Source organism: Panulirus ornatus, chromosome 15 (genome assembly GCF_036320965.1).
Source record: "Panulirus ornatus isolate Po-2019 chromosome 15, ASM3632096v1, whole genome shotgun sequence".
Classification (NCBI taxonomy): domain Eukaryota; kingdom Metazoa; phylum Arthropoda; class Malacostraca; order Decapoda; family Palinuridae; genus Panulirus; species Panulirus ornatus.
Genome location: NC_092238.1, coordinates 1,937,441 through 1,963,721, shown reverse-complemented (window position 1 = coordinate 1,963,721; position 26,281 = coordinate 1,937,441). Strand labels below are relative to the sequence as shown.

General features: G+C 38.4%; 1 protein-coding gene across 2 annotated transcripts; it reads right to left on the bottom strand.

Moving 5' to 3' along the window:
* Positions 1 to 943: 943 nt before the first annotated feature.
* Bdp1 (transcription factor TFIIIB component B'' homolog Bdp1) lies at positions 944 to 25,421 on the bottom strand. Of its 2 annotated transcripts, none has more exons than XM_071670314.1 (7): positions 25,084 to 25,399; positions 22,995 to 23,180; positions 18,658 to 21,289; positions 16,275 to 16,472; positions 12,440 to 12,608; positions 11,435 to 11,613; positions 944 to 6,526 (listed from the first exon to the last, which is right to left on the bottom strand). In XM_071670314.1, exons 2-7 carry the CDS (start codon positions 23,166 to 23,168, stop codon positions 6,294 to 6,296), a joined length of 3,585 nt encoding a protein of 1,194 aa, XP_071526415.1. In that variant the 5' UTR covers positions 23,169 to 23,180; positions 25,084 to 25,399; the 3' UTR covers positions 944 to 6,293. The 2 variants fall into 2 exon arrangements, with proteins under 2 accessions (XP_071526415.1, XP_071526414.1); XM_071670313.1 differs by having other exon boundaries at positions 6,151 to 6,526; positions 25,303 to 25,421.
* Between the last annotated feature and the right edge of the window lie 860 nt (positions 25,422 to 26,281).

Genomic DNA, 26,281 nt, shown 5'->3' with positions numbered 1-26,281 from the left:
CTTACATCCACTGGTACATTGTCTTTTCTAAAATTCTACTCCCTGGTCTTTTAAAGGTGTTAGGCTTGGAAAGATCTTCAAGAGACTTGTGCAAATTCACCTTTTTCTTTGCATTTAATGTATAGATAAATCCATGATGCCAGACTGCATAGCAATCTTAGTGTTCAACTCACATGACTTAATGTGATCGAACATCTCTGTAACTTAAACTAGGCCCTTCTGCTTTCTTTTAAAAGAAACACCAACTGTTTCACTAACATTTTTCATCATGAGGAGAAGACATAGTGCTCTGATATTTCATCAAACTTGTATTCAGGCAACAGCAATTACCTATAACAGCTATCTTGACTGACGGTAAAACATTTTAGTAAAAAGAAAGAGTATGAGGACAATAAAAAGGTCCCGCCATCTATTGGTGTGCAGGAAATTTAAATGAGCACTCACTAACTTATGAGACTTTTACATTCACTTATGAAAATTTGGGATAAATCTAAATCTTGCAAACTTATAACATGCAAGTTTACAGATCACTAATCAATGTAGGATACCTGTGAATACGAAGATACTGCATTTGCTGTTACCTCAGTTAAAGATGGTTTTAATTTGCAGGAGTACTTGTTGTAGAGTAAGCAAGTCTACCTCCTGGAAATCAGGCATTCCTGCCTTTTAGGGTTGAGGATCCCAATACTGCAATATTAATTTCCACAAATGGTCCATGCCTCTATGCACTTGCTTTATCTCATTTACTTATGAATAGATTTACTACATAAAAATAGAATAAAACTAAAGTCAAACTACTCTAACAACATACATTAATATCTACAATGTTTACAAGTGTGGAAGGAAATTCTAAATTCCATTTAACTCTGTTGGCAGAATACAAAGGCACTACTAACTTATTTTCTTCCAAAAAGAAACATTAAGTAAGGGAAAATAAACAACATTTATAGCTTGTCCTCACGGCATGTAGTTTCCATCCTTATCACACACACAGCTACAACAAAATCAGTGGTAAAATGAAATGGAACACATAAATAATAATGAAATCTGTAAACATACATAAAACAATAAATATATATACAACACCACTTCAACAGATCCCAAGACCATTCATACCCACAATGCAACTACCATAAAGACGACACCGAACACTTACTATTCAATTGGTTTGGACATATGGAGAGAATGAGAGAGGAAAGGTTGACAAAGAGGATATATGTGTCAGAGGTGGAGGAAACAAGGAGAAGCAGGAGACCAAATTGGAGATGGAAGGATGGAGTGAAAAAGATTTTGAGCGATCGGGACTTGAACATACATGAGGGTGAGATGTGCAAGGAACAGAGTGAAATGGAACGATATGGCATATCAGGGTCAACATGCTGACACTGGATTAACCAGGGCATGTGAAACATCTGGGGTAAACCATGGAAAGGTCTGTGGGGTCTGGATGTGGATAGGGAGCTGTGGTTTTGGTGCACTATACATGACAGCTAGAGACTGAGTGTGAATGAATGTACCCTTTCTTGCCTGTATTCCTAGCGCTACCTCACTGAAGCATGGGGTAGCAATGCTATTTCCTGTATACATGGCTCATGGTGAGGTGCCTGAGGATTAATGTAATGTCTGTATAGTGCTACTTAACAGGAGCATGGGAGAGAAAAGTGAATGTAGGTTTGTTGAGCATACATGGAGCTGTATGGGAGAGTGATGACAAGCAAAGAGTTTCAGACTTGGGAGAAACAATATGGCTTCAGGAGTGGTAGAGAAACTGGACCTGTATGTGGCATAATGGATGTGAAGAAAGCATATGACAGGGTTGAAACAGATACTCTGTGGTGTACTGTAAATGTATGGAGTGAGTAGAAAGCTGCTAGAAGCAAAAACGAGGTTTTATCAGGAGAGTATGGTTTACGTGTAAGTAGGTAAAGAGGAGGATGGCTCCAAGAGAAGGTGGGCCTGTGGCAAGGGTGTGTGATGTCACTATGGCTGTATAAAGTATTTATGGATGGGGTGGTTGAGGTGAAAGACAGGGTCTTGGTGAGGTAGGTAGTCATTAATCAGGGAGGTATATTACCAGTACAACCCACCTGGGTATAAGGAGGGTTACTGACAGCTGTATAGTGAGCCAGCACTTCAGTGGCTGTCCAGTTGTATTCCTCTAATCCAGGTAGCTGTCTTTTCTTTCTGTTTTACACATGGTTGGACTGCTGACATTCTTGACACATAAAACTTGACAACACTGAACTCATACAGTTCATTCTTAATAACTAGATTTTCCTGTGATGAACACTTTGTGCTAGCCCTACCTTTCGGCAAAATGATAGGAGCCACAGACAGAAGCAGCAGGTAGGAATATTAGACAGGTGCATCTGGTATACACAGTAGGCAGAAGTAGTAGGTTGGCACATTAGATGGGAGCATTAGGTAGAAGTAGTAGGTTGGCACATTAGTTAAACACATTAGGTACAAGTGGTCAGTAGGAACATTAGGCAGGAGCCTGTGAAAACAGTGCGCTGAAGCTGCCCACTGCCAGTAGCCCATCAAGGGTGAGGCACTAAAGGCAGTAGAGTTCAACAGTTATGGAGAATCTTTTGCCAAGGCCACCCCGACTAAGGGAGTTCCTAAAGGAAACAGGAGTAAGAGATATAGATAGACAGATTGGTGACAGGAGCAGGTATGGAAGCTGTTGGGGTTGGGGGGTGCTGGAATGTTAACTAGTCATAGTTTGCTGATGATACATCACTGGTAGCAGATTCGAGTGAAAAATTGCAGAGGGTGATATCTACATTTGGGATGGTAAGTATAGGGTAAAAGTTGAGAGTAAATGTGCATAAAATCAAGGTGACTGGGTTTACTAGTGAAAAGAGACAGGTTAGTTGGTGAGTGTTTGAAAAGGGAAACCTTAGAGGAAGTGGACTGTCATAGATACCTGGGAGTAATCATAGAAACAAGTTAAACCTTGGAAGATGAGTGAGCCACAGGGTGGGCGAAGGGGAAATGGTACTGGAAGCACTGAAGAATGAGCAGAAGGAGAAAGACCTCAATATCTTGGAGGGTGACGATGCTGTCAATGGACTAAATCAAGTCATATGAAGAAGTCAGGGATGGGGGTGCGTGGTTTTGGTGCATTATACATGACAACTAGAGATTTAATGCAAGTGAATGAGGCACTACCTCACTGATGCAGAAAATGAAAGAAAAGAAAGAATATATATTCATCTATAGACACTAAGAATATCACAATACATGGTAAGAAATGCTTTCATTACTATGAACCCTAACACAGAGTTTTGCAAAATATGACTAGACATATATTTTGAGGTCCAAACTGACTCATATATCCTTCTACATTTTGTGTGGTATTGCCTACTGCTACTTTTCTGCCATGGTAACTGACAAGGGTGTCAAAATCAGCTGGCAATTTTGTTGATATGTGGTATATTAACTGGATGGTCCAAAATAACACCTGTAAATATTATGACAAATCAATCTCTTGGTTAACATGACAATAATAATATAATACCAATGTTAACATTACCAGCACTATTGTTATAAAACAAATTTTTTTGTAGCACAAATTGTTATGTCAGTCATCAAAATAATTGAATTCAAGGTTAAGTGACTATATGTATAAGGACTAAAGTTGAGAAATTGTGTACTCACTAAAACACCTAAAGCAAATCCTTTCACATTGATAGATACGAGTGGTGGATAAATTTAAATGAGTGTTATGTAGCATAGGTTGAAGATTGATCGACCAAGGCTCTTGGTTTGCTGATTCAAGTAAAAGTTAACAATATATTGACATTTGCATATCACTATCTGATATATCAATTGACTGAGATGTTAACACACCAATGCTTTGTTTCTTAAAGCTGAGAAAAAATAAAAATCTCCACAAGTAGCTCACATGCTGTTCTTAGATTTACCACATACATACCTGGCACAAGTCCTTGTATTCAGTCATCCTATATTCTGAGCTGACAGCAACTAGCATGCTGTCCTGGAGTTAGCAAGTTACAGTTATGTTTGCCTGACTTTAAACAGGTTCTTAGTGTTACCTATTAAAAACTATATAAGAAGTATACTGGGGGTCATTGTGCTGTCAATGGACTAAACAAGGGCATATGAAGTGTTGTGAGTAAAGCATGGAAAGGTCTGTGGGACCTGGAAGTGGATAGGGAGCTGTGGTTTTGATGCATTACACACCATGACAGCTAGAGAATGGATGAGTGGATCTGGCCTTTCTTCTGTACTTGGTGCTACCTCGCTAATGTGGGAAATGATAATAAAAAAAAATGCTTTGCAACATAATATTTTGGGTGTGAAGTTTTCTTCCATGAAAAAGCAATGTTTCTTGTGTTGTATTACTAATACATGCGCATTCATGTGTACAATTTGAATCTAGTGTATTAACATACACTGTTATCATACTTAATTAAGTTCTCATACATAACAGTTGACAAAGCTTAAGATTAAAACATCATCAATGATGAAGAATGTGTGGAAAGAGGGAATGCTATCTCAAAGAGCAAAAATGGGTATGTTTGAAGGGAGCTGTGGTTTCTGTGCATTACACATGAAAGCTAGAGACTAAGTGCAAACAAACATGGCTTTTTTGTCTTTTTCTGGTGCAACCTCACTGAAGCAGAGGGTAGTGATGCTGTTTCCTGTGAGGCAGGGTAGTGTCAGGAATGGATGAAGGAAAGCAAGTATGAATATGTATATGTGTATATATATATATGTCTATGTATGTGTAGGTACACATATGTATATGTGTATATGTTGATATATGTATGTATATGTGAGTGTATGGGCACTTATGTATATATATAAGTGGATATGAGTCGATGGGCCATTCTTCATATGTTTCCTGGGGCTACCTCGCTGATGCAGGAAATGGCGATCTAATATATGTATGTGTATGTATATGTTGATATATATATATATATATATATATCCCTGGGGATAGGGGAGAAAGAATACTTCCCACGTATTCCCTGCATGTTGTAGAAGGTGACTAAAAGGGAAGGGAGCAGGGGGCTGGAAATCCTCCCCTCTCATATTTCTTCTTTAATTTTCCAAAAGAGGGAGCAGAGAAGGGGGCCAGGTGAGGATATTCCCTCAAAGGCCCAGTCTTCTGTTCTTAACGCTACCTCGCTAATGCGGGAAATGGTGAATAGTATGAAAGAAAGAAAGACGTGTTTATAAGAATGGAGGGGTCTTTCTTCATCTGTTTCCTGGCATTACCTCGCTGACATGGGAAACAGCAATTAAGTTTGATAAAATGATAAATATATGAACACTGTTTTTCTTTCATCTTAAAATCAGGATAACTACCAATCTGGTAAAACACTGTGTCTGGCAATATCACACACACCTATATGAGACACATCCATTAATATGACTTTGTAAATGCACAACTAAATTCATCAGTTTTATCATACTTGCAATACAGTAGCAACATATCAACATCAACTGATTAGTGTACCTTAAATTCAATAACTGTAATATAATCCAATGTGCAGATGTGTAACTCATGTTACTACTGAATACTTGTGAAAAATTTTCATTGATTTAATGGTCGTTTTAATACACTTATATTGCACAAAATTTCATACTGACGATGTTGAAGTTAACTCGGTGTACTGATTCAATTATCTTCTCTAGCATGGAACTTATCAGTAACCATGGCAGGAAAATAACATGCAACGTGTTTAAATATATTGATCACAATGCATACCAACAACTGTTCACTACTAGCAATACGGGAATGGTGGACAGGGAAAACAACATTGCCTTGCACGGTGGCAGCACTGAGTGTGGTGGCTTTTGACAGTAATGAATGTGAACATAGTGGCTTGTCAGCTGACCTTTGAATTCTGAGGTGGCAAAATAGTGATTATCAGTTTTCAGATACAATGAGACTAGGTGAGCAGTAGTGTCCTGTGTTTCCCTTAATCAAGGTAAATAAATACAAGCAGGATCTTCCCCTCTTTCAAATATTCAAATATCAGTTTCTTCACAAAATATAGCATCTTTTTTTCAAAGGAAAGCTTTATATTTTTGTGAGAAAGTCTAAGTAAAATATGAGCAGTGTATCGAAAAAAAAAAAATGCAGCAGTAAATATAGTAAATACTGCAGAAACATATTATGTAGCAAAATAATGGGTAACATAATCTTACTGCCTACTATCACATTTCTGGTTGACAAGTAATCAAAGATTATATGGACCTGGAAAACTATTTCAGTGTTTAGATCTCTGAAATGGCTGCCAAATAAAAGCTGTGAATTATGATGAAGATTCTAAGGGAGAAACTACGTAGACATGGTAAATGTGTTCTCCGGGTGAGTCTGGTGCTCCAGTGGCCACAACAACCACATTGGATGTTCCAGGTGGTAACACAGGCACAGGCACACTCTTCTCCCCATCTGGAGTTGGCACCAAGATGGTCTGACGGCCATCATCTAAAGTTTGAATGGCAGAAACAGGAAAGTGCCACATCTTCTGAGTGTTTTCAATTTCTGTGAAAGCAAATAAACACAATTCAATAACTTTAACATAAACTAGCAAATCTCTTACAATTTCACTGCTTATGCACCATAGTCCTTATTTCAAAGCACAGCCCTAAAAGGCAGTTCCAAGATTACATTTCATCGGGTATCTAAAAATAATACACAAACAACAAACACAGATCAATACTGTAAAAATTCTTTACAAAGATGAAATTAAAGTGTTATCAATCCTAGATATCTCTCATTATCCAACCTACCTTCAGAAACCATTCACCAGCAACTACTCTTAAAAAAGTCTACTTCACAATTCCCACTCTATAAAACCATGACATTTCATTTGTGCTTAAAAGATGTGTGTTTGTGTATGTACCTATTTATTCATATTATTTATTTTGCTTTGTCGCTGTCTCCCGCGTTTGCGAGGTAGCGCAAGGAAACAGACGAAAGAAATGGCCCAACCCATCCCCATACACATGTATATACATACACGTCCACACACGCAAATATACATACCTATACATCTCAATGTACACATATATATACACACCACAGACATATACATATATACACATGTACATAATTCATACTGTCTGCCTTTATTTATTCCCATCGCCACCTCGCCACACATGGAATAACATCCCCTCCCCCCTCATGTGTGCGAGGTAGTGCTAGGAAAAGACAACAAAGGCCCCATTCGTTCACACTCAGTCTCTAGCTGTCATATAATAATGCCCGAAACCACAGCTCCCTTTCCACATCCAGGCCCCACTGAACTTTCCATGGTTTACCCCAGATGCTTCACATGCCCTGATACAATCCATTGACAGCACGTCGACCCTGGTATACCACATCGATCCAATTCACTCTATTCCTTGCCCGCCTTTCACCCTCCTGCATGTTCAGGGCCCGATCACTCAAAATCTTTTTCACTCCATCTTTCCACCTAAAATTTGGTCTCCCACTTCTCCTCATTCCCTCCACCTCCGACACATATATCCTCTTGGTCAATCTTTCCTCACTCATTCTCTCCATGTGCCCAAACCATTTCAAAACACCCTCTTCTGCTCTCTCAACCACGCTCTTTTTATTTCCACACATCTCTCTTACCCTTACATTACTTACTCGATCAAACCACCTCACACCACATATTGTCCTTAAACATCTCATTTCCAGCACATCCACCCTCCTGCGCACAACTCTATCCATAGCCCACGCCTCGCAACCATACAACATTGTTGGAACCACTATTCCTTCAAACATACCCATTTTTGCTTTCCGAGATAATGTTCTCGACATCCACACATTCTTCAAGGCTCCCAGGATTTTCTCCCCCTCCCCCACCCTATGATTTACTTCTGCTTCCATGGTTTCATCCGCTGCCAGATCCACTCCCAGATATCTAATTTACTTCCTCCAGTTTTTCTCCATTCACACTTACCTCCCAATTGACTTGACCCTCAACCCTACTGTACCTAATAACCTTGCTCTCATTCACATTTACTCTTAACTTTCTTCTTTCTCACACTTTACCAAACTCAGTCACCAGCTTCTGCAGTTTCTCACATGAATCAGCCACCAGCGCTGTATCATCAGCGAACAACAACTGACTCACTTCCCAAGCTCTCTCATCCCCAACAGACTTCATACTTGCCCCTCCTTCCAAAACTCTTGCATTCACCTCCCTAACAACCCCATCCATAAACAAATTAAACAACCATGGAGATATCACACACCCCTGTCGCAAACCTACATTCACTGAGAACCAATCACTTTCCTCTCTTCCTACACGTACACATGCCTTACATCCTCGATAAAAACTTTTCACTGCTTCTAACAACTTGCCTCCCACACCATATATTCTTAGTACCTTCCAGAGAGCATCTCTATCAACTCTATCATATGCCTTCTCCAGATCCATAAATGCCACATACAAATCCATTTGCTTTTCTAAGTATTTCTCACATACATTCTTCAAAGCAAACACCTGATCCACACATCCTCTACCACTTCTGAAACCACACTGCTCTTCCCCAATCTGATGCTTTGTACATGCCTTCACCCTCTCAATCAATAACCTCCCATATAATTTACCAGGAATACTCACCAAACTTATACCTCTGTAATTTGAGCACTCACTCTTATCCCCTTTGCCTTTGTACAATGGCACTATGCAAGCTTTCCGCCAATCCTCAGGCACCTCACCATGAATCATACATACATTAAATAACCTTACCAACCAGTCAACAATACAGTCACCCCCTTTTTTAATAAATTCCACGGCAATACCATCCAAACCCGCTGCCTTGCCGGCTTTCATCTTCCGCAAAGCTTTTACTACCTCTTCTCTGTTTACCAAATCATTTTCCCTAACCCTCTCACTTTGCACACCACCTCGACCAAAACACCCTATATCTGCCACTCTATCATCAAACACATTCAACAAACCTTCAAAACACTCACTCCATCTCCTTCTCACATCACCACTACTTGTTATCACCTCCCCATTAGCCCCCTTCACTGAAGTTCCCATTTGCTCCCTTGTCTTATGCACTTTATTTACCTCCTTCCAGAACATCTTTTTATTCTCCCTAAAATCTAATGATACTCTCTCACCCCAACTCTCATTTGCCCTCTTTTTCACCTCTTGCACCTTTCTCTTGACCTCCTGCCTCTTTCTTTTATACATCTCCCACTCATTTGCATTTTTTCCCTGCAAAAATCGTCCAAATGCCTCTCTCTTCTCTTTCACTAATAATCTTACTTCTTCATCCCACCACACACTACCCTTTCTAATCAACCCACCTCCCACGCTTCTCAAGCCACAAGCATCTTTTGCACAAGCCATCACTGCTTCCCTAAATACATCCCATTCCTCCCCCATTCCCCTTACAAAAAGTTCAAGAACTGGCATGGGATAAGATACTTTCAGACTTCAGGAGAAAAGCTCTACTGATAATGAGCTGTAGAGAAGCGCACTGATGACTTACAGAGATAGCAGCAATACTGCAGGAGAACCTCATGCCACAGAAAACTTACAATGCTGATGAAATATGAATGCCTTGGTGATCTCTGCCATGTACTCACATAACTAGTGTGGAATTGGAGGTGAACAATCTCATGAAGACAGTAACAATACTGACATGTACCAATGCAGCCTACACACACATTTCTAAGCTGTTTGTTATCAAGAAACATGCTTGGCCTTACACCTTCAAGGAGTGAAAGCTTTTCCAGATAATAATCAGTCAAATGATGTCAAAGATTGTGTAACAAATGAACAAGAACTGGTTTGATCCACTTTTGTTCTTGGGGCTGGGAATCCCTACAAAAATGTTAGCCCTATCAAACAAGTACAATCTGTTTTAAGGAACACCTTTGCTACATATTATCAACCTATTGTACTTCCCTGGTCTAGCTTATGAATCAGAGAATCACAAGAAGTATAAAATGCCACTGCTGAAGTGACTTTATATACAAAGCAGAGAACTTCAAACATACTGGCACATTAAGCACTTTCCTTGAAAAAGCTGAGCAAAATTACAATACATCTGATGATGGTGGTGGTGGCAAACTTGTAAGCTTCAAGAGTATTCAAGCAAAATCTGAGATAGCAAAAATGATGCACTATGTAAAGGGAATGACTAAACCCAATCCAAGCTTGTGTGAAGATAACACAGTGAACTGGACTGACTGTGATAATAATGTGCAGTTAATTAAATTGTGAATTCATCATCAGTGAAGAGCAATGACAGAGACTATGAGGAAGAGTTAAAAACCTAAAGACACAAAAAAAATCCTTTTTGAGGGAAAAAATTTATAACATGATGAGAAATACAGCAGCATTACCCCAATATGAGCTCAACAAAAAAACCGAAATTACCGAAGCAAATAACTGTGCAGAGTATCTTTAAGAAAGCATCATATGGTTGTTCCTGGCAGTCTTCTATAACTTAACAGACCTCTCTTAACCCTTTACTTACTTTGACAAAACCAGAAACAATTCTTTCTAAACAAAAGCAGGTGGCTACAAATCCTTCCTTCCCATAATACTTTCTAAAAGAAGGAACAGAGCAAAGAGCCAGTGAGGTATTTTCCTCACAGGCTGTCATCTGTTCTTGGATGCTACCTTGCTCACACAGGATATGGCGAGCATACCCTGGTTCAGTCCACTGACAGCATGTCAACCCTGGTATACTACATTGTTCCAATTCACTCTATTCCTTGCATGCCTCTCACCCTCCTGTATATTCAGGCCCTGATCACTCAAAATCTTTTTCACTCCATCCTTCCACCTCCAATTTGATCTCCTGCTTCTCATTGTTCCCTTTACCTCTGACACATATATACTCTTTGTCAATCTTTCCTCACTCATTCTCTTCACATGTCCAAACCATTTCAACACATCCTTTTCTGCTCTCTCAACCACACTCTTTACATTTCCACACATTTAACACATCCTCTTCTGCTCTCAACCACACTCTTTATATTTCCACACATCTCTCTTACCCTTTCATTACTTACTAGATCAAACCACCTCACATCACATATTGTCCTTAAACATTTCACTTCCAACTTCCAACTTCCAACTTTCACTTCCATTTCACCATCCTCTGTACAACACTATCTATAGCCCATGCCTCACAACCACATAACATTGTTGGAACTACTATTCCTTCAAACGTACCCATTTTTGCTCTCCAAGATAATGTTTTCTCCTTCCACACATTCTTCATCGCTCCCAAAACCTTCACCCCCTCCCCCACACTGTGATTCATTTTTGCTTCCATGGTTCCATTTGTTGCTAAGTCCACATCCAGATATCTAAAGCACTTCACTTTCTCCAATTTTTCCATTCAAACTTACATCCCAAATAAAATATAATGGCAATTTGAATTCAGTAAAAAACAGTAAACTAACCCGGCAGTGCTCCATCCACATGAGAGGTTCTAAATGGGTAAGGCTTAGAGATCTCCATGTCAGAATCCAAATTCTCAGCAATAGTTCTCTCAATAATGTATTCATCACTGGGTTGCTTTGGCTTCTCAGAGTTCACTGTCTCCATGGTAACGGTCACTTCACTAATTACAAGAGAGTTTCTGGAAAATCATGAAATTCTGGTAATCAAGTACAATATAAAATGTAATACAACTGACTCAGACATTAAATATCTCTTCATACATTATTTTCACCCTCGCATGTTTATCAAACAAGTGCTTCATCTCCTCTGGTATCATTACTGATCTATCTCCTCTGGTATCATTACTGATCTATCTCCTCTGGTATCATTACTGATCTATCTATACTCATAAACACTAAGGCTTTTCCATGGTTTACCCAGGGTGCTTCTCATGCTTTGGGTCATCCAGTGATAGCATGTCGATCTCTGCAGACCATATTCTAACCTACGCTTTCTCCAAATCCATGAATGCTACATACTAACTAATCCATCTGTCTTTCTAAGTATTTCCTACATCATTCTTTAAAGCAAACATCTCATTCACACATCCTCTACCACTTCTAAAACCACACTGCTCCTCGCCCAATCTGATACTCTATACATGCCTCCGCCTTCTCAATCAATACCCTCCCATACAACTTACCAGGTATACTCAACAAATGTGTACTTCTGTAGTTTGAACACTCACCTTTATCTCCCCTTTACCTTTACACAACAGTACCATAAAGGCATTCTGCCAATCCTTAGGCACCTCATCATGATCTATACATACAATGAAAATCCTTACCAACCAATCAACAACACAGTCACCTCCTTAAAGAATTCAACTGCAATATCACCCACTCCAGCTGCCTTACCACAATCTTAAATTTCATCTCTTCATGGCTCTCATACCACAAGGTTTTCTTACAATTTACTTTGAATTTGGCTGATTTTAATTGTAACAATGATATGCAAGAACTAACCGTCGTTCTAATTGCCTTTTCTTGGTTGGCTTTATATTAGCCTTTTTAACTGTCTTCCTTGAACTTTCTGGTGGTTTTGGCACTACTGACATTTGTTCAGTATCAGATTGAGACACTTCTTCACTTTCCATACATAAAGACTCTTTGCTACTGTTGTTACTATCACATCCTGTAAAAGAAAAGAGAATTTTCAGTTACACAGCTTACATTTAAAGTTTAAAAATAGCAGACCATGGCTAAACCTAATACATATAATGAAGTTTCAGCATATAAATGGAGAAAAAGAACATATTTCATACAAGTATACATATGTTTTATCCATGGAGATAGGGGAGAAAGAACACTTCCCACGTATTCCCTGCGTGTCGTAGAAGGCGACTAGAAGGGGAGGGAGTGAGTGGCTGGAAATCCTCCCCTCTCTTTTTTTTTTTTAATTTTCCAAAAGAATTAACAGAGAAGGGGGCCAGGTGAAGATATTCCCTCAAAGGCCCAGTCCTCTGTTCTTAACGCTACCTCGCTAATGCGGGAAATGGCGAATAGTATGAAAAAATAAAAAGAAGAATACATATGTTTATTACAAAATCCACTGAAACTGACACAACTAGGTTAACACCAAAAATCATACTGTAATGTTTATCAAATTTGTTATTTATAATATACACTTGATTGCCATATCCTGCATTAGTAAGGTAGCACCAGGAAACAGTGGTCAGGAATGCTAACCACTATGATACGATCACCCTTAATAGGGAAACAACTTCGATTACAAGTAATCAAATACCCTTTGTCTCACATACATGAGCAGCAGGGTCTACACTGGTCAAATCCCATTAGGCTCACATTACCAGCAGATAGCATTTTACAGAACCTTACTGTACTAATGTGGAGGTATATGAACACAAATATAGTGCATGTGAACTCACACTTTCATAGAATACATAATACCCTCCAACAGCCAGGATTCAAACCAAGGACCTTTTGCTTGGTAGTCAGGAATGCTTACTCTCCAACTGGATAAAACTTAGCTTCCTCAGCTTCTCCTCTGGATGAATCCACTTACAGTAATCCCAACCCCTACATCCTCCAACTGAACTTTTGCCCTTTCCCATACTTTCCTTGTGCATTCTTCTGAGTTCTCTTTCAGTTACTTGTAGACAAGGCACATGCACAAGATGGCAGGCCTCCTTTTGTCCTAAAGGGGTGTGCATCTGAGCCAGCTTCAATCCCTGCATACCTATTTTGCTTTCCTTTAAAAATCCATACTTCCCCTTCTTGGAAGCATGTCTTCGTTCAGCCTATCCCAAAGAAAGGACACCATTCTAGCCCTTCTACCACTTCATCACACTTATCTCTACTGTTTCCTTATATTTCATATTTTTTAAACATAATTTCCCCTCCTTTTATCAGGTCATCAATATGGTTTTTGCAGAGCAAGTTGATCTTCTCTATGTGACCCACGACATCTCAAAAGCAACTGACAAGATGTGACAGCAGTATATCCTTACTTAATTTCATTCCTTTAGCTTTTCTGCTTCTCTCTTTTCTCTAATGCATAGTTTTCTTTTCAGATGTTCCATCAATGTAATCACTAGTGAGACAACAACTTCCTCTTAGCCTGCCAAAAGCAGAGTCCCTCAAGCTTCTATCCTATTGCTTACCCTCTTTCTTCTCAACATAAATGATCATCTTTCTTCAGCCTCTAATTTCACTCTAAATGTTGCAACTCACATTCCCGTCCCTCATGACTCCACTACTCATTCTTTCACTTGTAATGAACTTTTTTTTTTTTTTCTTTTTTTTTTTATACGTTGTCGCTGTCTCCCGCGTTTGCGAGGTAGCGCAAGGAAACAGACGAAAGAAATGGCCCAACCCACCCCCATACACATGTATATACACACGTCCACACACGCAAATATACATACCTACACAGCTTTCCATGGTTTACCCCGGACGCTTCACATGCCTTGATTCAATCCACTGACAGCACGTCAACCCCTGTATACCACATCGCTCCAATTCACTCTATTCCTTGCCCTCCTTTCACCCTCCTGCATGTTCAGGCCCCGATCACACAAAATCCTTTTCACTCCATCTTTCCACCTCCAATTTGGTCTCCCTCTTCTCCTCGTTCCCTCCACCTCCGACACATATATCCTCTTGGTCAATCTTTCCTCACTCATTCTCTCCATGTGCCCAAACCATTTCAAAACACCCTCTTCTGCTCTCTCAACCACGCTCTTTTTATTTCCACACATCTCTCTTACCCTTACGTTACTTACTCGATCAAACCACCTCACACCACACATTGTCCTCAAACATCTCATTTCCAGCACATCCATCCTCCTGCGCACAACTCTATCCATAGCCCACGCCTCGCAACCATACAACATTGTTGGAACTACTATTCCTTCAAACATACCCATTTTTGCTTTCCGGGATAATGTTCTCGACTTCCACACATTTTTCAAGGCTCCCAAAATTTTCGCCCCCTCCCCCACACTATGATCCACTTCCGCTTCCATGGTTCCATCCGCTGACAGATCCACTCCCAGATATCTAAAACACTTCACTTCCTCCAGTTTTTCTCCATTCAAACTCACCTCCCAATTGACTTGACCCTCAACCCTACTGTACCTAATAACCTTGCTCTTATTCACATTTACTCTTAACTTTCTTCTTCCATACACTTTACCAAACTCCGTCACCAGCTTCTGCAGTTTCTCACATGAATCCGCCACCAGCGCTGTATGAACTTATTTCTTCTTTTAATTTATAAATTCACATAATCAAAAAATGGGGAAGCAGTAACATGGCTAAATTTTGCAGCTCAAAATATCATTTCTTTCTTTATCTTTTTCTAAATCACAATTCTTTCCTATCAGTAAATTTCAAAACACAGCAATTCGACTCAGCAATAACATATATTCTGAGCATAACCATATCATCTCTTCTCTCCTAGTCAACCATGTCATGAACCAGAAAATCAGCTCAGGTAAAACCTGGGGGTGATAAATAAGTGCCATAATCATTTTCCTGTGGGGAGCCACTCCATAATTACCAAGATTTCATTCCCAAAATATGAAGTAGTGCTCAATGTGTGGGGTTGCTCTTTATCTACCTCTCTCTTGGGCAGTGTGTAATAAAAAGTCCACCACCTAATTAACTCTCCAGGTATCACCTCTCTTCAGTTATCTTTCTATCTACCATGATGTTATTTCCTTCACTCAATTCTATGGATACCATTCTAGTCACTGCTCTCATAAGCTGTCTTCATTTGTCCTAAAGACACATGTCTGGCTACTGCTTCCCATAGTTACAGTGTGGGAATCAGCAGCTTAAGAATTTCCTTGTGCATCAAAGCTGTGGAATTCTTCAATCTTTTGTCTTTTCCAATACCATATCTTTAAAAGTTGGATCTACAAACTCTAAACTGATATTAATCCCTACAACTTTTTTCCTTTGCTCACTCACTTTTCTTAGCTTTCATCCAGATGGATATGATTTGGGCACCTTTTTGTATGTCATTTTAACCACTTAAAAAACAAATGCAAACAGCAAAGAACATCTTAAGGAACTTTCAATTGTTTTATCATCCTAAATCATTTTTCATTTAAAATTTATGAAAGATGATCTTAAATATTATAAATAAAAAATTATGTATAGACACTCAAGCTAGGGATAAATGTTAAATGTCATAAATTCTCATATATACCAAGTCAAATTATGAACTTTAAAGTAATAAAATATCCATATCCCTACTCCAGTTTATTTGCTCCAGTCACACTGTTAATAAGAGCTTCCATGAATAAACAATGGACAAAAAGAAATACTAAACCTTTTCTTTTTCGTTGTTTGTATTGTTTTCGTAGCACTGTTTTCCGTTTTTTAAGTCTAGCTTTTTCTTCTTTCTTCTCCAGCTCCTTTTCTCCCTGTTCTTGCTCCCTCTCAGACTGTTTCATTTCTAGCCGTTTACGCCTAGCCTCATCTCTTTCTGCCATTCGAGCAGCCCTTCTGTCCTCTTCCGGGTCATAGTCTGAGGAATGAATGAGATACCTCAGCCTCCTTATTAATTATCCCATCTATTGTTTGCAACTAATCATCAAACATAAAATCTTCTAATAATATGATCACTAATGTTATGCATTTAAATGTGTTTGGTCTTGTGAGCATGGAGAACATGCTAACAGTCTCTATGTCAGTATTAAAATGACACTGACCTAGTAGACCAAAAAGCCTTCTCAGCAAAATATGAAAAAAATATGAATGATCCCTCAAATAATAAGATTACTGAGCCCTTCTTAGTGAGGAACAAGAAGGATTCAGAATGGGAAGATGCAGTGTTACTCTAAATTTTGCATTTTGAATGATTATGGAGAAAGATCTAAAGAGAAGACAAGAAAAGTGACAAAAAATGAATATAAATGCAATATGGTAAAGAAAAGAGAACTTTCTTGAATTTCCTTTAAGGTGAACATGGAAGGCAAACAGCTCAGGGAAGTTTTTTCTAAATAAAGCTGAGCTGGTGTGGGCAGCTAAGGCCCTAATCAAGGCCATCCCATTAACACTATTCCTTGCATGCCTTTCACCCTCCTGCATGTTCAGGCCCCTATCACTCAAAATCTTTTTCAATCCATCCTTCTACCTCCAATTTGTTCTCCAACTTCTCCTTGTTCTCTCTATCTCTGACACACATATCCTCTTTGTCAATCTTTCCTCACTCATTCTCTCCATTTGTCCAACACATTTCAACACACCCTCTTCTGCTCTCCCAACCACACTCTTTTTATTACCACACATCTCTCTTACACTTTCATTACTCAATCAAACCACCTCACACCACATATTGTCCTCGCATTTCATTTCCAACACATCTACCCTCCTCTGCACAACCCTATCTATAGCCCATGCTTCACAACCATATAACATTGTTGGAACCACTATTCCTTAAAACATACCCATTTTTGCTCCCTGAGATAACGTTCTCGCCTTCCACACATTCTTCAACGTTCCCAGAACCTTCGCCCCCTCCCCCACCCTGTGACTCATTTCCGCTTCCATGGTTACATCTGCTGCTAAATCCACTCCCAGATATCTAAAACATTGCACTTCCTCCACTTTTTCTTCATTCAAACTTACCTCCCAATTAACTTGTCCCTTAATCCTACTGAACCTAATAACCTTGCTCTTATTCACATTTAATCTCAGCTTTCTTCTTTCACACACTTTACCAAACTCATTCACCAACTTCTGCAGTTTCTCACCCAAATCAGGCACCAGTGCTGTATCATCAGCGAACAACAACTGACTCACTTCCCAAGCCCTCTCATCCACAACAGGCTGCATACTTGCCCCTCTCTCCTAAACTCTTGCATTCACCTCCCTAACCACCCCATCCATTAGCAAATTAAACAACCATGGGGACAACACACCCCAGCCACTAACCAACATTCACTGGTAACCAATATATGTGTTACACATGTTGCCTAATGTGTGTCCATCTGTGTGTTACTAGACTCTATCTGCAAGTGGTTCGAATGCAAGTGAGATGTCAACTTCAGCAAAGCTGTATCAATGTCAGTGGAGAGAAAAGAGTACAGTCTTGCTAAGGACCTTTTCAATTCAAAAGAAAACTCCTTACCAATATCTCTTCTACAGTCATACCCTGACTTTGTAAATAATAAAAACAACTGAAATCAAACTTTGTAAATAATAAAAAACAACTGGAACCATAAAACTAATGAACAGACACCAATTGATAACCCTTACATATCTACATTCTAACTGACACCAATTGATAACCCTTACATATCTACATTCTAACATTACTAAGCAAATATCTTCTTCCCTTCATTGCTGTGGATAAAGTTGTCTCAAATTGATGTTTGCAAAATGCTGGGTAGGTCAAATCATCTAATAGTGGTTGGGGAGGCTACCTATGGGAATTGTTACATGATTCATAAATCTCAATTGATGACTTCCACATGATCTGTGGCCAAGCTATGTAACTTAAAAGTTATGCAGAATGTGATTTCCCACAGCTTTCATAATGTAAAACATAAAGCAAAAATACTCTCTTGCTGATAATCTATTTATCATTCTCATATCTGTGGTATCTACGGGTAAATGACACCTAACTGAAGCTGCCTACAAAATAACTTACTACTTAAAATAAAAAGTCATCTCGAAGCATGAGTTTACCTTGGTAATCAACTACTTACCAGATTCATCTTCAAATAAGGAGAAGTCAAACTGTGTGCAGTCTTTCAAGGCTCGATCAACGAGCTCTTGGTTTATCTTCTCCTCCTTCTTAAATTTTGTTTTCAACTCAGCTCGAGATCTCCAAGTAATCAGAGCTTCCATTAAGGAAAAATCAGTGCCAACAGTAGATAAGGCTCTATAGAACCGAGCAGTTTCTCTTATTGTCCATTCGTTTGAGCGATGGCGTTTCTTGCTCCACTTACCATAATGAGCTGAATCATTACACTCTTCTACCACCTCAGCTTTACTTAGAATCTCATCACGATTCTTCGCAGCAGTAGTCTGAATTTTTATACTTTGTTCATCGAGAATAATTTGCCCATTTGGACCAATCTTCACCCTTGGTGCTAACACATCTTCTGTGGTTGAGGCTTCTTCTTTGGCTTTTATATCTGATGGCTTTGGAGTTTCAGAAGACTCCTGACATACTTGCACTTCATCAGGAGTGCTAGGACTGGCTTCAGGAGCCATGCCACTTACGTCTAGTCCCAAATCATCAACCCTTTGTTCCTCAATAACATCTGATGCAATACTCTCAGTTTCACATTTACTTGAAAGACGTACTCTCTTTCTGGAAGTTTCAGTGCGACCGGGCATTGGATTGGATGAAGGATTCCAGAAGATGAGATCAAACATTGTCATATTACTACGTTCCAGTACTCCTCGTGAAATTTTATTTCTATATATCTTCTTTCTTTCCCTGAAGATCTGTTTTTCAGTCTTTTCTTCTGTACCATCGGTTGAAAACCCATCATCCCTTTTCAGACTTAATTTCACTTTCTTTTCAGTCTTAATAAGAGCATTCTTTGCAGTGAATACTACTGGAGATGACTTAGCTTTCACTTTCTGCTGGGAGGATGACTTGCCCTTCTCTTTTATCAGAAATTCCTTTTTAATAGACTGAGAACTACTGATAAGCCTTGAGGAATTTTCTTTATCTCCATAACTATCATCAGTAATGCTATTATTGTCAACTACTTCTACTCCTTCTGGGTCCTCTCTCATAATTTTTAGTTTATCATTATTGGTTCTCTGCAATCTGCTTCCTAATGGGTTACAAACCTTTTTCTCTACCACATCAACTTTTTTGGGAGATTTATCTGTGGCACCCTCATCAATCTCATAAAGTTTCTGTGTGTGATTATCCTCTATCTTAATAGATTTATTCAATTCCATCCTTCTAAAAGAATCACTATCTGTCTTCATTTTAAAACCTTCATGTTCCACACTGTTAGCTACATTACAGTTTTCTTGTGTTTTAAATTTTTCTAAACCAGATTGAACAACATTGTCACCTGGGTTAATCTTTTCAAAGTTTTCCTCTTGAGTATCATCACCTTTCTTTGATATCTTCCTTTTTGCCAGTAGCATGGGCTTTGCACGAATTTTTGATCTCCTTTTACAGCCTACATTTGCCACTGCAGAGCTACTATCCATGTTACTGACTGATGAGCTCTGATTGTTATCATTAAACTCTAATGTTCTTCTTTCTACTTCAGCACCATAAGTTTCATTTTCATCCATCAATATAAGTGCTTCATTTTTAGCTACAACATTCATATTCAGAATTTCATCTGCCAAAGATTTTTCAGTAGTCTGACTATCACCTTTCAAATCAGACTGTGTTTCCATTAAATAAGCTGAGGGTCTTTGATTTTCATTACATGCACTTTCTCTTTTACTTTCTGTATGCTTATTTTCTGTTGTGACTGTCCTCATTTCTATATCATTTCCTTTTTCAGTCTGCATGTGAACTTTGCTGTTTTGTTCATCAACAATACATGTTACATTTTCTACAGTGTTGGGTGACACTTGCTGGCTTTTCACTTTAATGTCTAAACACTCAATCTTAACATCAAACTTCTTATCAATATGAGTATTCATAGTCCTAGCATTATGCTTCTCTGCCACACTTCCTTTTCTTGAGCTGCTCACCATAGGCATTACTTTTATCTTCTTCCTTCGAATACTGACTGATGGTTTTTTTTCTAAATCGGGTGATGTCTCTACAGACTCACACTTTATCAAGGTATCACAAGGAGGCATCAAAGTATGCTTCATTGCAGGGCTCATCAGAGGTGCTGCTCCATTTGAATGTAGTGGGCTGATTGAAGATGTAGGCGATGAAGATACAGAAACTAAAGATGTATGAGGTGGTGAGGATGTTAGGACTTGTGAGTTCTGCAAAGAGGTGATGCTTGGTGATGAGATACTAAGCAAAGATGTCTGACTCCTAGAGGATGCATCATCTTGTAAAACTAAGCCATTTTGTAAAGTATCATCTTCATATAATGAGTCACTAGGCAATCCTACAATATTTTGTGAAGATAAGTCATGATCTTCCAACAATGAGTCACTAGGCAACCCCAAAATATTTTCAGAAGATAGGTCAATCTGTGATGAAGATGGTTCAGATATAAGTGCTACATCAACCATCTTTGTTAATTTGTGAGGCATTACATCTAATGATTCACTGTTTTCTTCCACATCTTTCATTATATTATCTAAAACAATTAAATCTGGTTTGTGAAGGTTTCCAATGTGAACATTTGAAGGAGGTTTCTCTACCACTGATGAGTCCACTGTACTCTCCTGCAAGAAAAAGCATACACTATCATGAACTATATCAGTAAAAAGAATCTAAGATAAGAAAGAAACAAAAAGGATGTTCCACAGAAAACTTGTCACTCACATTAAAGCATTATTAATAGAAATTATATAAGAATAGGTGAAAGTATTGTTCAGAAAATATCAAACACATCTTTAAAGTAAAGTATTCAGTTCCAAGGTCAAAGGTGCAATTTTCTTCAAATTATGAACCAGGGTCAGTCTCATGGTTAAAGCTTACTAGCAGATAAGGAACCTCCAAGCCCTTGTCTACTAACTTCTGCAGAGGACTAGGATGCCGCTGACCAGCTGACCACTGACCTTTGGACTCAGCCTTAAACTGAGCAAACACTCCAATAATAACACACATTTGTGTTTCCTCTGAGAGTGACAAAATGTGTTCATTTAGTGGTATAATCACTCATCTCCCCATTTTCCCTCTTCATATCTCCTATATTACTGGCACAACCTAAGTGTTCAACACTTAAGATATCTTCCTGAAAATATATCAATGAAGCAAGCCAGCAATTTCTCTCTTACTAATAAAATGGATAAATTACTGGCAATTGACCATAAGTGTTAGTCATCATGCATCTGAGAAATTCCTCAGCATGTCTGCAAAGGGAAGACCTATATTATCTAATATAGTACAATATCTTCCAAAAAATATCTCACCCAGAGTCCAAAATTTCTATACTGCTAAGAAAATTAATGAATTATTGGCAAAGTGTATGGGTGTTATTCATCATGTGTCTAGCAATTTCCTCAGTGTACCTATACACAGAAAACATTTTATAGTAGAGATTACTGTATATGGGACTCAACTTGAGGAAAATCCAAAACAGAGTTCTCAGTCTTAAGGAAAATCCAAAACAGAGTTCTGTCTTATGCCAGTTAGTTCTTTAGGTACTGGAAAATAATTGTACTATGTAAACGTTTAAGAGCATCTGATCTACATTTTTCAAGTTATGACCAAAATTAAGTTGCACTTTACAGTGTGACATCAAATACTGAACAGATGGACAATGTTCGGATGGATAATAGGAAATGATGTCAATGGACAAGGCAATCCCCAAATCTCTCCTAAACAATGCAGGTGACAAAAAAAAAGAATGTTATCTGGCCATTATAACTATAATATGAATAATAAAAATTCAATGTATATTATTTATTACAAAAATATCCACAACCAATTTTACAAGAAAGTTACTCATGGAAGCCAAAATAATGACAGCAACTTCTCTCTCATTCCTCCAGAGGTATGGCACTAACAGCATTTATATGAAAAAGGACTGATGTTGAGTGCACTTTTAGCTAACTATAAATTACTTCTTTTTAACAATTAAATCACATATTTTCTGAAAAAAAAAGAAAATTACTTCCTTCAAAAAAACAAACTGAGGTGACCAACATTGGGACATCCAATCCATATTTCAAATTCAGCCACCCAATAACATTTAATGTGACATATCCAGACTAAGAGTAACAGATCAATATCACATGCCTTAAAAAAATTAATGTTAATAAAATCAGAGAAGAATATATCAGAATCATACATACTGAGCAATGACTAGGACTTTCCTAAGATCTAGCTTTTACTAATCACTGGTTAGTTAAGAAACCTAACCAGCCATGGCTGAAAATTATCTGATATACCCTGCAAAGTAAACAATATTTTGGGTTCTCTTACTTGAGACTGTTTGTTCACAGGGGTGTTTGAGGCTGGAACAGTGGAAGGCAGACCAGTGGGGGAAGAAACTTTGGACAATGGTGTAGTAGAGGATGGAGTACTATTAGCCTGAGTACTCCGTGGTCCTACACCAGCCCCAAGATTTGGGGTGGCACGAATCTTCCATCGTCTCATTTTGGTCAAGGTCTAAAAATAAAATCACAAATGTTAAATATTAATGGTTAGTGCAAGAATGTGATCTAAGTCAGGAAAAAACAAGGAACAAAAGAGATATGAATTGATTAACCTGAATTAATATTTGGCTTAAAAAAAGAAAAAACATAAGCATAAGTAATAAGGTATTTCTTTGTACTTTGAGAGTAATATAATATCAAAATAGGAAAATCCTGCATTTGCTAAACATTTGTTACACTTGATCACCGCTTCCCACATCAGCAAGGAAGAGTCAGGAAACAAAGAATGGCCCATCCCCTAATTATAAATGACAGCTGGAGACTGAGTATGAATGAATGTGGCCTTTGTTGTCTTTTCCTAGCACTACCTCACGTGCGTGCAGGGGGAGGGGGTTGTCATTTCATGTGTGGTGGGGTGGCGACAGGATGAATAAAGGCAGCAAGTATGAATTATGTACATGTGTATATATGTAAAGTAAGTGAGCTTGGGAAGGAGACCTGTGTGAGGAAGTACCAGGAGAGACTGAGTACAGAATGGAAAAAGGTGAGAACAATGGAAGTAAGGGGAGTGGGGGAGGAATGGGATGTATTTAGGGAATCAGTGATGGATTGCGCAAAAGATGCTTGTGGCATGAGAAGAGTGGGAGGTGCTAAAAGAAGCACATTATCAATGCAATTCAAAATCAAAATTTACACAAGTGTAATGTAAATGTGTACACACAACATGTACACCTACCCTGATATTTCCATCATATCACTTTTGTTGAGATCAGTTTCTTTCGATTTCATTCTATTTTAAGGTTAGATGCTCAGAACTTTTTTTTTTTACTGAGAAATCACTGTTGAAACTAAAGTTGAAAGGACAAGGTGATGAATCTAATCAATACTGTAATTAGTTTTTATGTAGTAATTAAAACTTCTTTCTACTGGTGCCAGAAATACTGGAGTCATCAATGCATGTAACAATTTGTTGTACATAAAGTTTGGGTCCTTCACATTCAATGTAGAGGAGTACCAGCAGCACAGTAGAGTGGCTATGGCCTTCCACTCAGAGCTGTCTTGGCCTGTCTCTATAAGGAGACATTAAAAAGGATCACTATAAGAATATTTTGAACAGAGGGACAACTTGGCACAGATACTTTAACGACATGCTTGCAGTAACACCCAAAAGAACTGATCTACATAGCATTCTATAACTCATTAGTGTAAGTCACAAGATTCAGTTAATGATAGGTGACAGCCATCTCCCTTTTCAATACAACCTAAACCAAAGGACAAATGAAGGACCATGATATCATACAAAAAAAACAATAAGGAAACTGTATTCATTGTCTATCAGCGAACAGTGACAGGACCATGTTGGGGGTAGTTATTGCATTTTTTCTGATTGCCCTTACAGTATGTAGCCCAGAGTTCCAGAGGTATGAATGTGAACACTCTGTAAAATCATTTATGGGTTACCCCAAGGGCCAGTTAATCAAACTCAAAGTAAAAACCGGGATCATGGACAGAATACCTTGTGACGATAATTGGAATAACAACTGGAAAAAGAGACACTTGGTAATACCTAACTCACTACAAGCAACACACATTAACAAAATTATAAACAATATCCACTAATGAAACAACCACATTAGGGATAAATATGAAAGACATCGGGAGCACTAAGAAAAAGACAATCAAAACACCAGAGTATACAAGAATTCACATGGAAGCTATGAAAAATTCTTGTAGCAAGGCTGGGCGGGTGGTACAGTTATGCCAAGGGAAAACTCGTTAACAAAATATTGTTTTACCCATCCGTGCCTACCAGTCAATAAATTAAGCATTATGCATCAAGTCTCCCAACATTGGCCAAGTGCTACCGGCGCCCTCGATAGCACTTCGGCCCTTTACCCCTTAAACGATAATCTTACCAATTTTCAGTACGCCTCAGCTCACACTCGGGCTTCCATGTTAACCTAAAAGCTGGAGGAATTCACTATCAAATCCAAGGAGGTACGGTGCAGGTGAACTTCCAGTCTCTTCTTTTTGACACAACATATGTGACATAGCCATACAACAAACACTCGCCTTCGTTTAAAAATCATTACATTACTTGTTAACTTCCTTCATTCTATCTCCAGTACTTTTACCTATGTCCTCTGAAGATATTCATGTCTGCAACACATGATGCTAAGATATAGTTAGCATCATGTATGGACTTCATCGAACACTATTTACGGCGAGTAGAGAGTCATCGCTTGAATTATCAATACAATGGGAGAGTTACACCTTCATAGAGAGTGAATAAGTCTCTCTCTCTCTCTCTCTCTCTCTCTCTCTCTCTCTATATATATATATATATATATGTATATATGTATATATATATATATATATATATATATATATATATATATATATATATATCCAGAATTTATGAGGCACATTCCTCATATCCTATTGCACCACACTCCATCATTTTCTCATCATGATTGTGATGCAAGCATATAAAGAGAAGATAGGTATATCTATTATTTGATATTTACTTACAAGTTGCATCATAATCCTAAATAGTAAGTGGAAAATACCCTTAATGTAATCTAACTGAATATGACACCAACGTGCACAAATTTTCAACTACTTTCAGATCCATGTTACAGGGTCCCATCTTCAGTGAAATTGTTCTTACATTAACATCTTGGATTCCAAACCGGTACAGAAATATTACCATAGGTAGCTAATATCAATGAATAATGTAACAGGATGAAAGACCAATATTTGTGCTTGAAATGAGTGATGATGTTATTGACAGATACCTAACATATTTTCCCCATTCCGACGAAACCCCTTTTTTATAAATTTGTGCCAAGTGCCATGAGCTATATACATAGTGAGAGTGTATTTCGTCTTAGAATCATCGTTAACCCCTGAGGATGTTAAAGATTTTTCGGGTGGTGGTTATAACTTCCCCTTGACGACCTAAATGACCCTATCACTTGATGGGCTTAAAGCCTAAATAACTAACCAGCCTACACAGACAGTTAGACCAAACCTGATCCAGCTCGACAAACCTACCTGGACTCGAGGCAGGATAGAGATAGGCAAGATAGGTGTGCAGCAAGGGTGCCAACA

Excerpts from the sequence above, each read along its gene's own strand:
- Bdp1 (XM_071670313.1), bottom strand. The coding sequence starts at position 23,168 with ATGAGACGATGGAAGATTCGTGCCACCCCAAATCTTGGGGCTGGTGTA. Across the intron at positions 16,473-18,657 it reads CTTATTTGAAGATGAATCTG|ACTATGACCCGGAAGAGGAC; the intron begins GTAAGTAGTTGA and ends TTCATTCCTCAG. Across the intron at positions 12,609-16,274 it reads CAAACAACGAAAAAGAAAAG|GATGTGATAGTAACAACAGT; the intron begins GTTTAGTATTTC and ends TTTCTTTTACAG.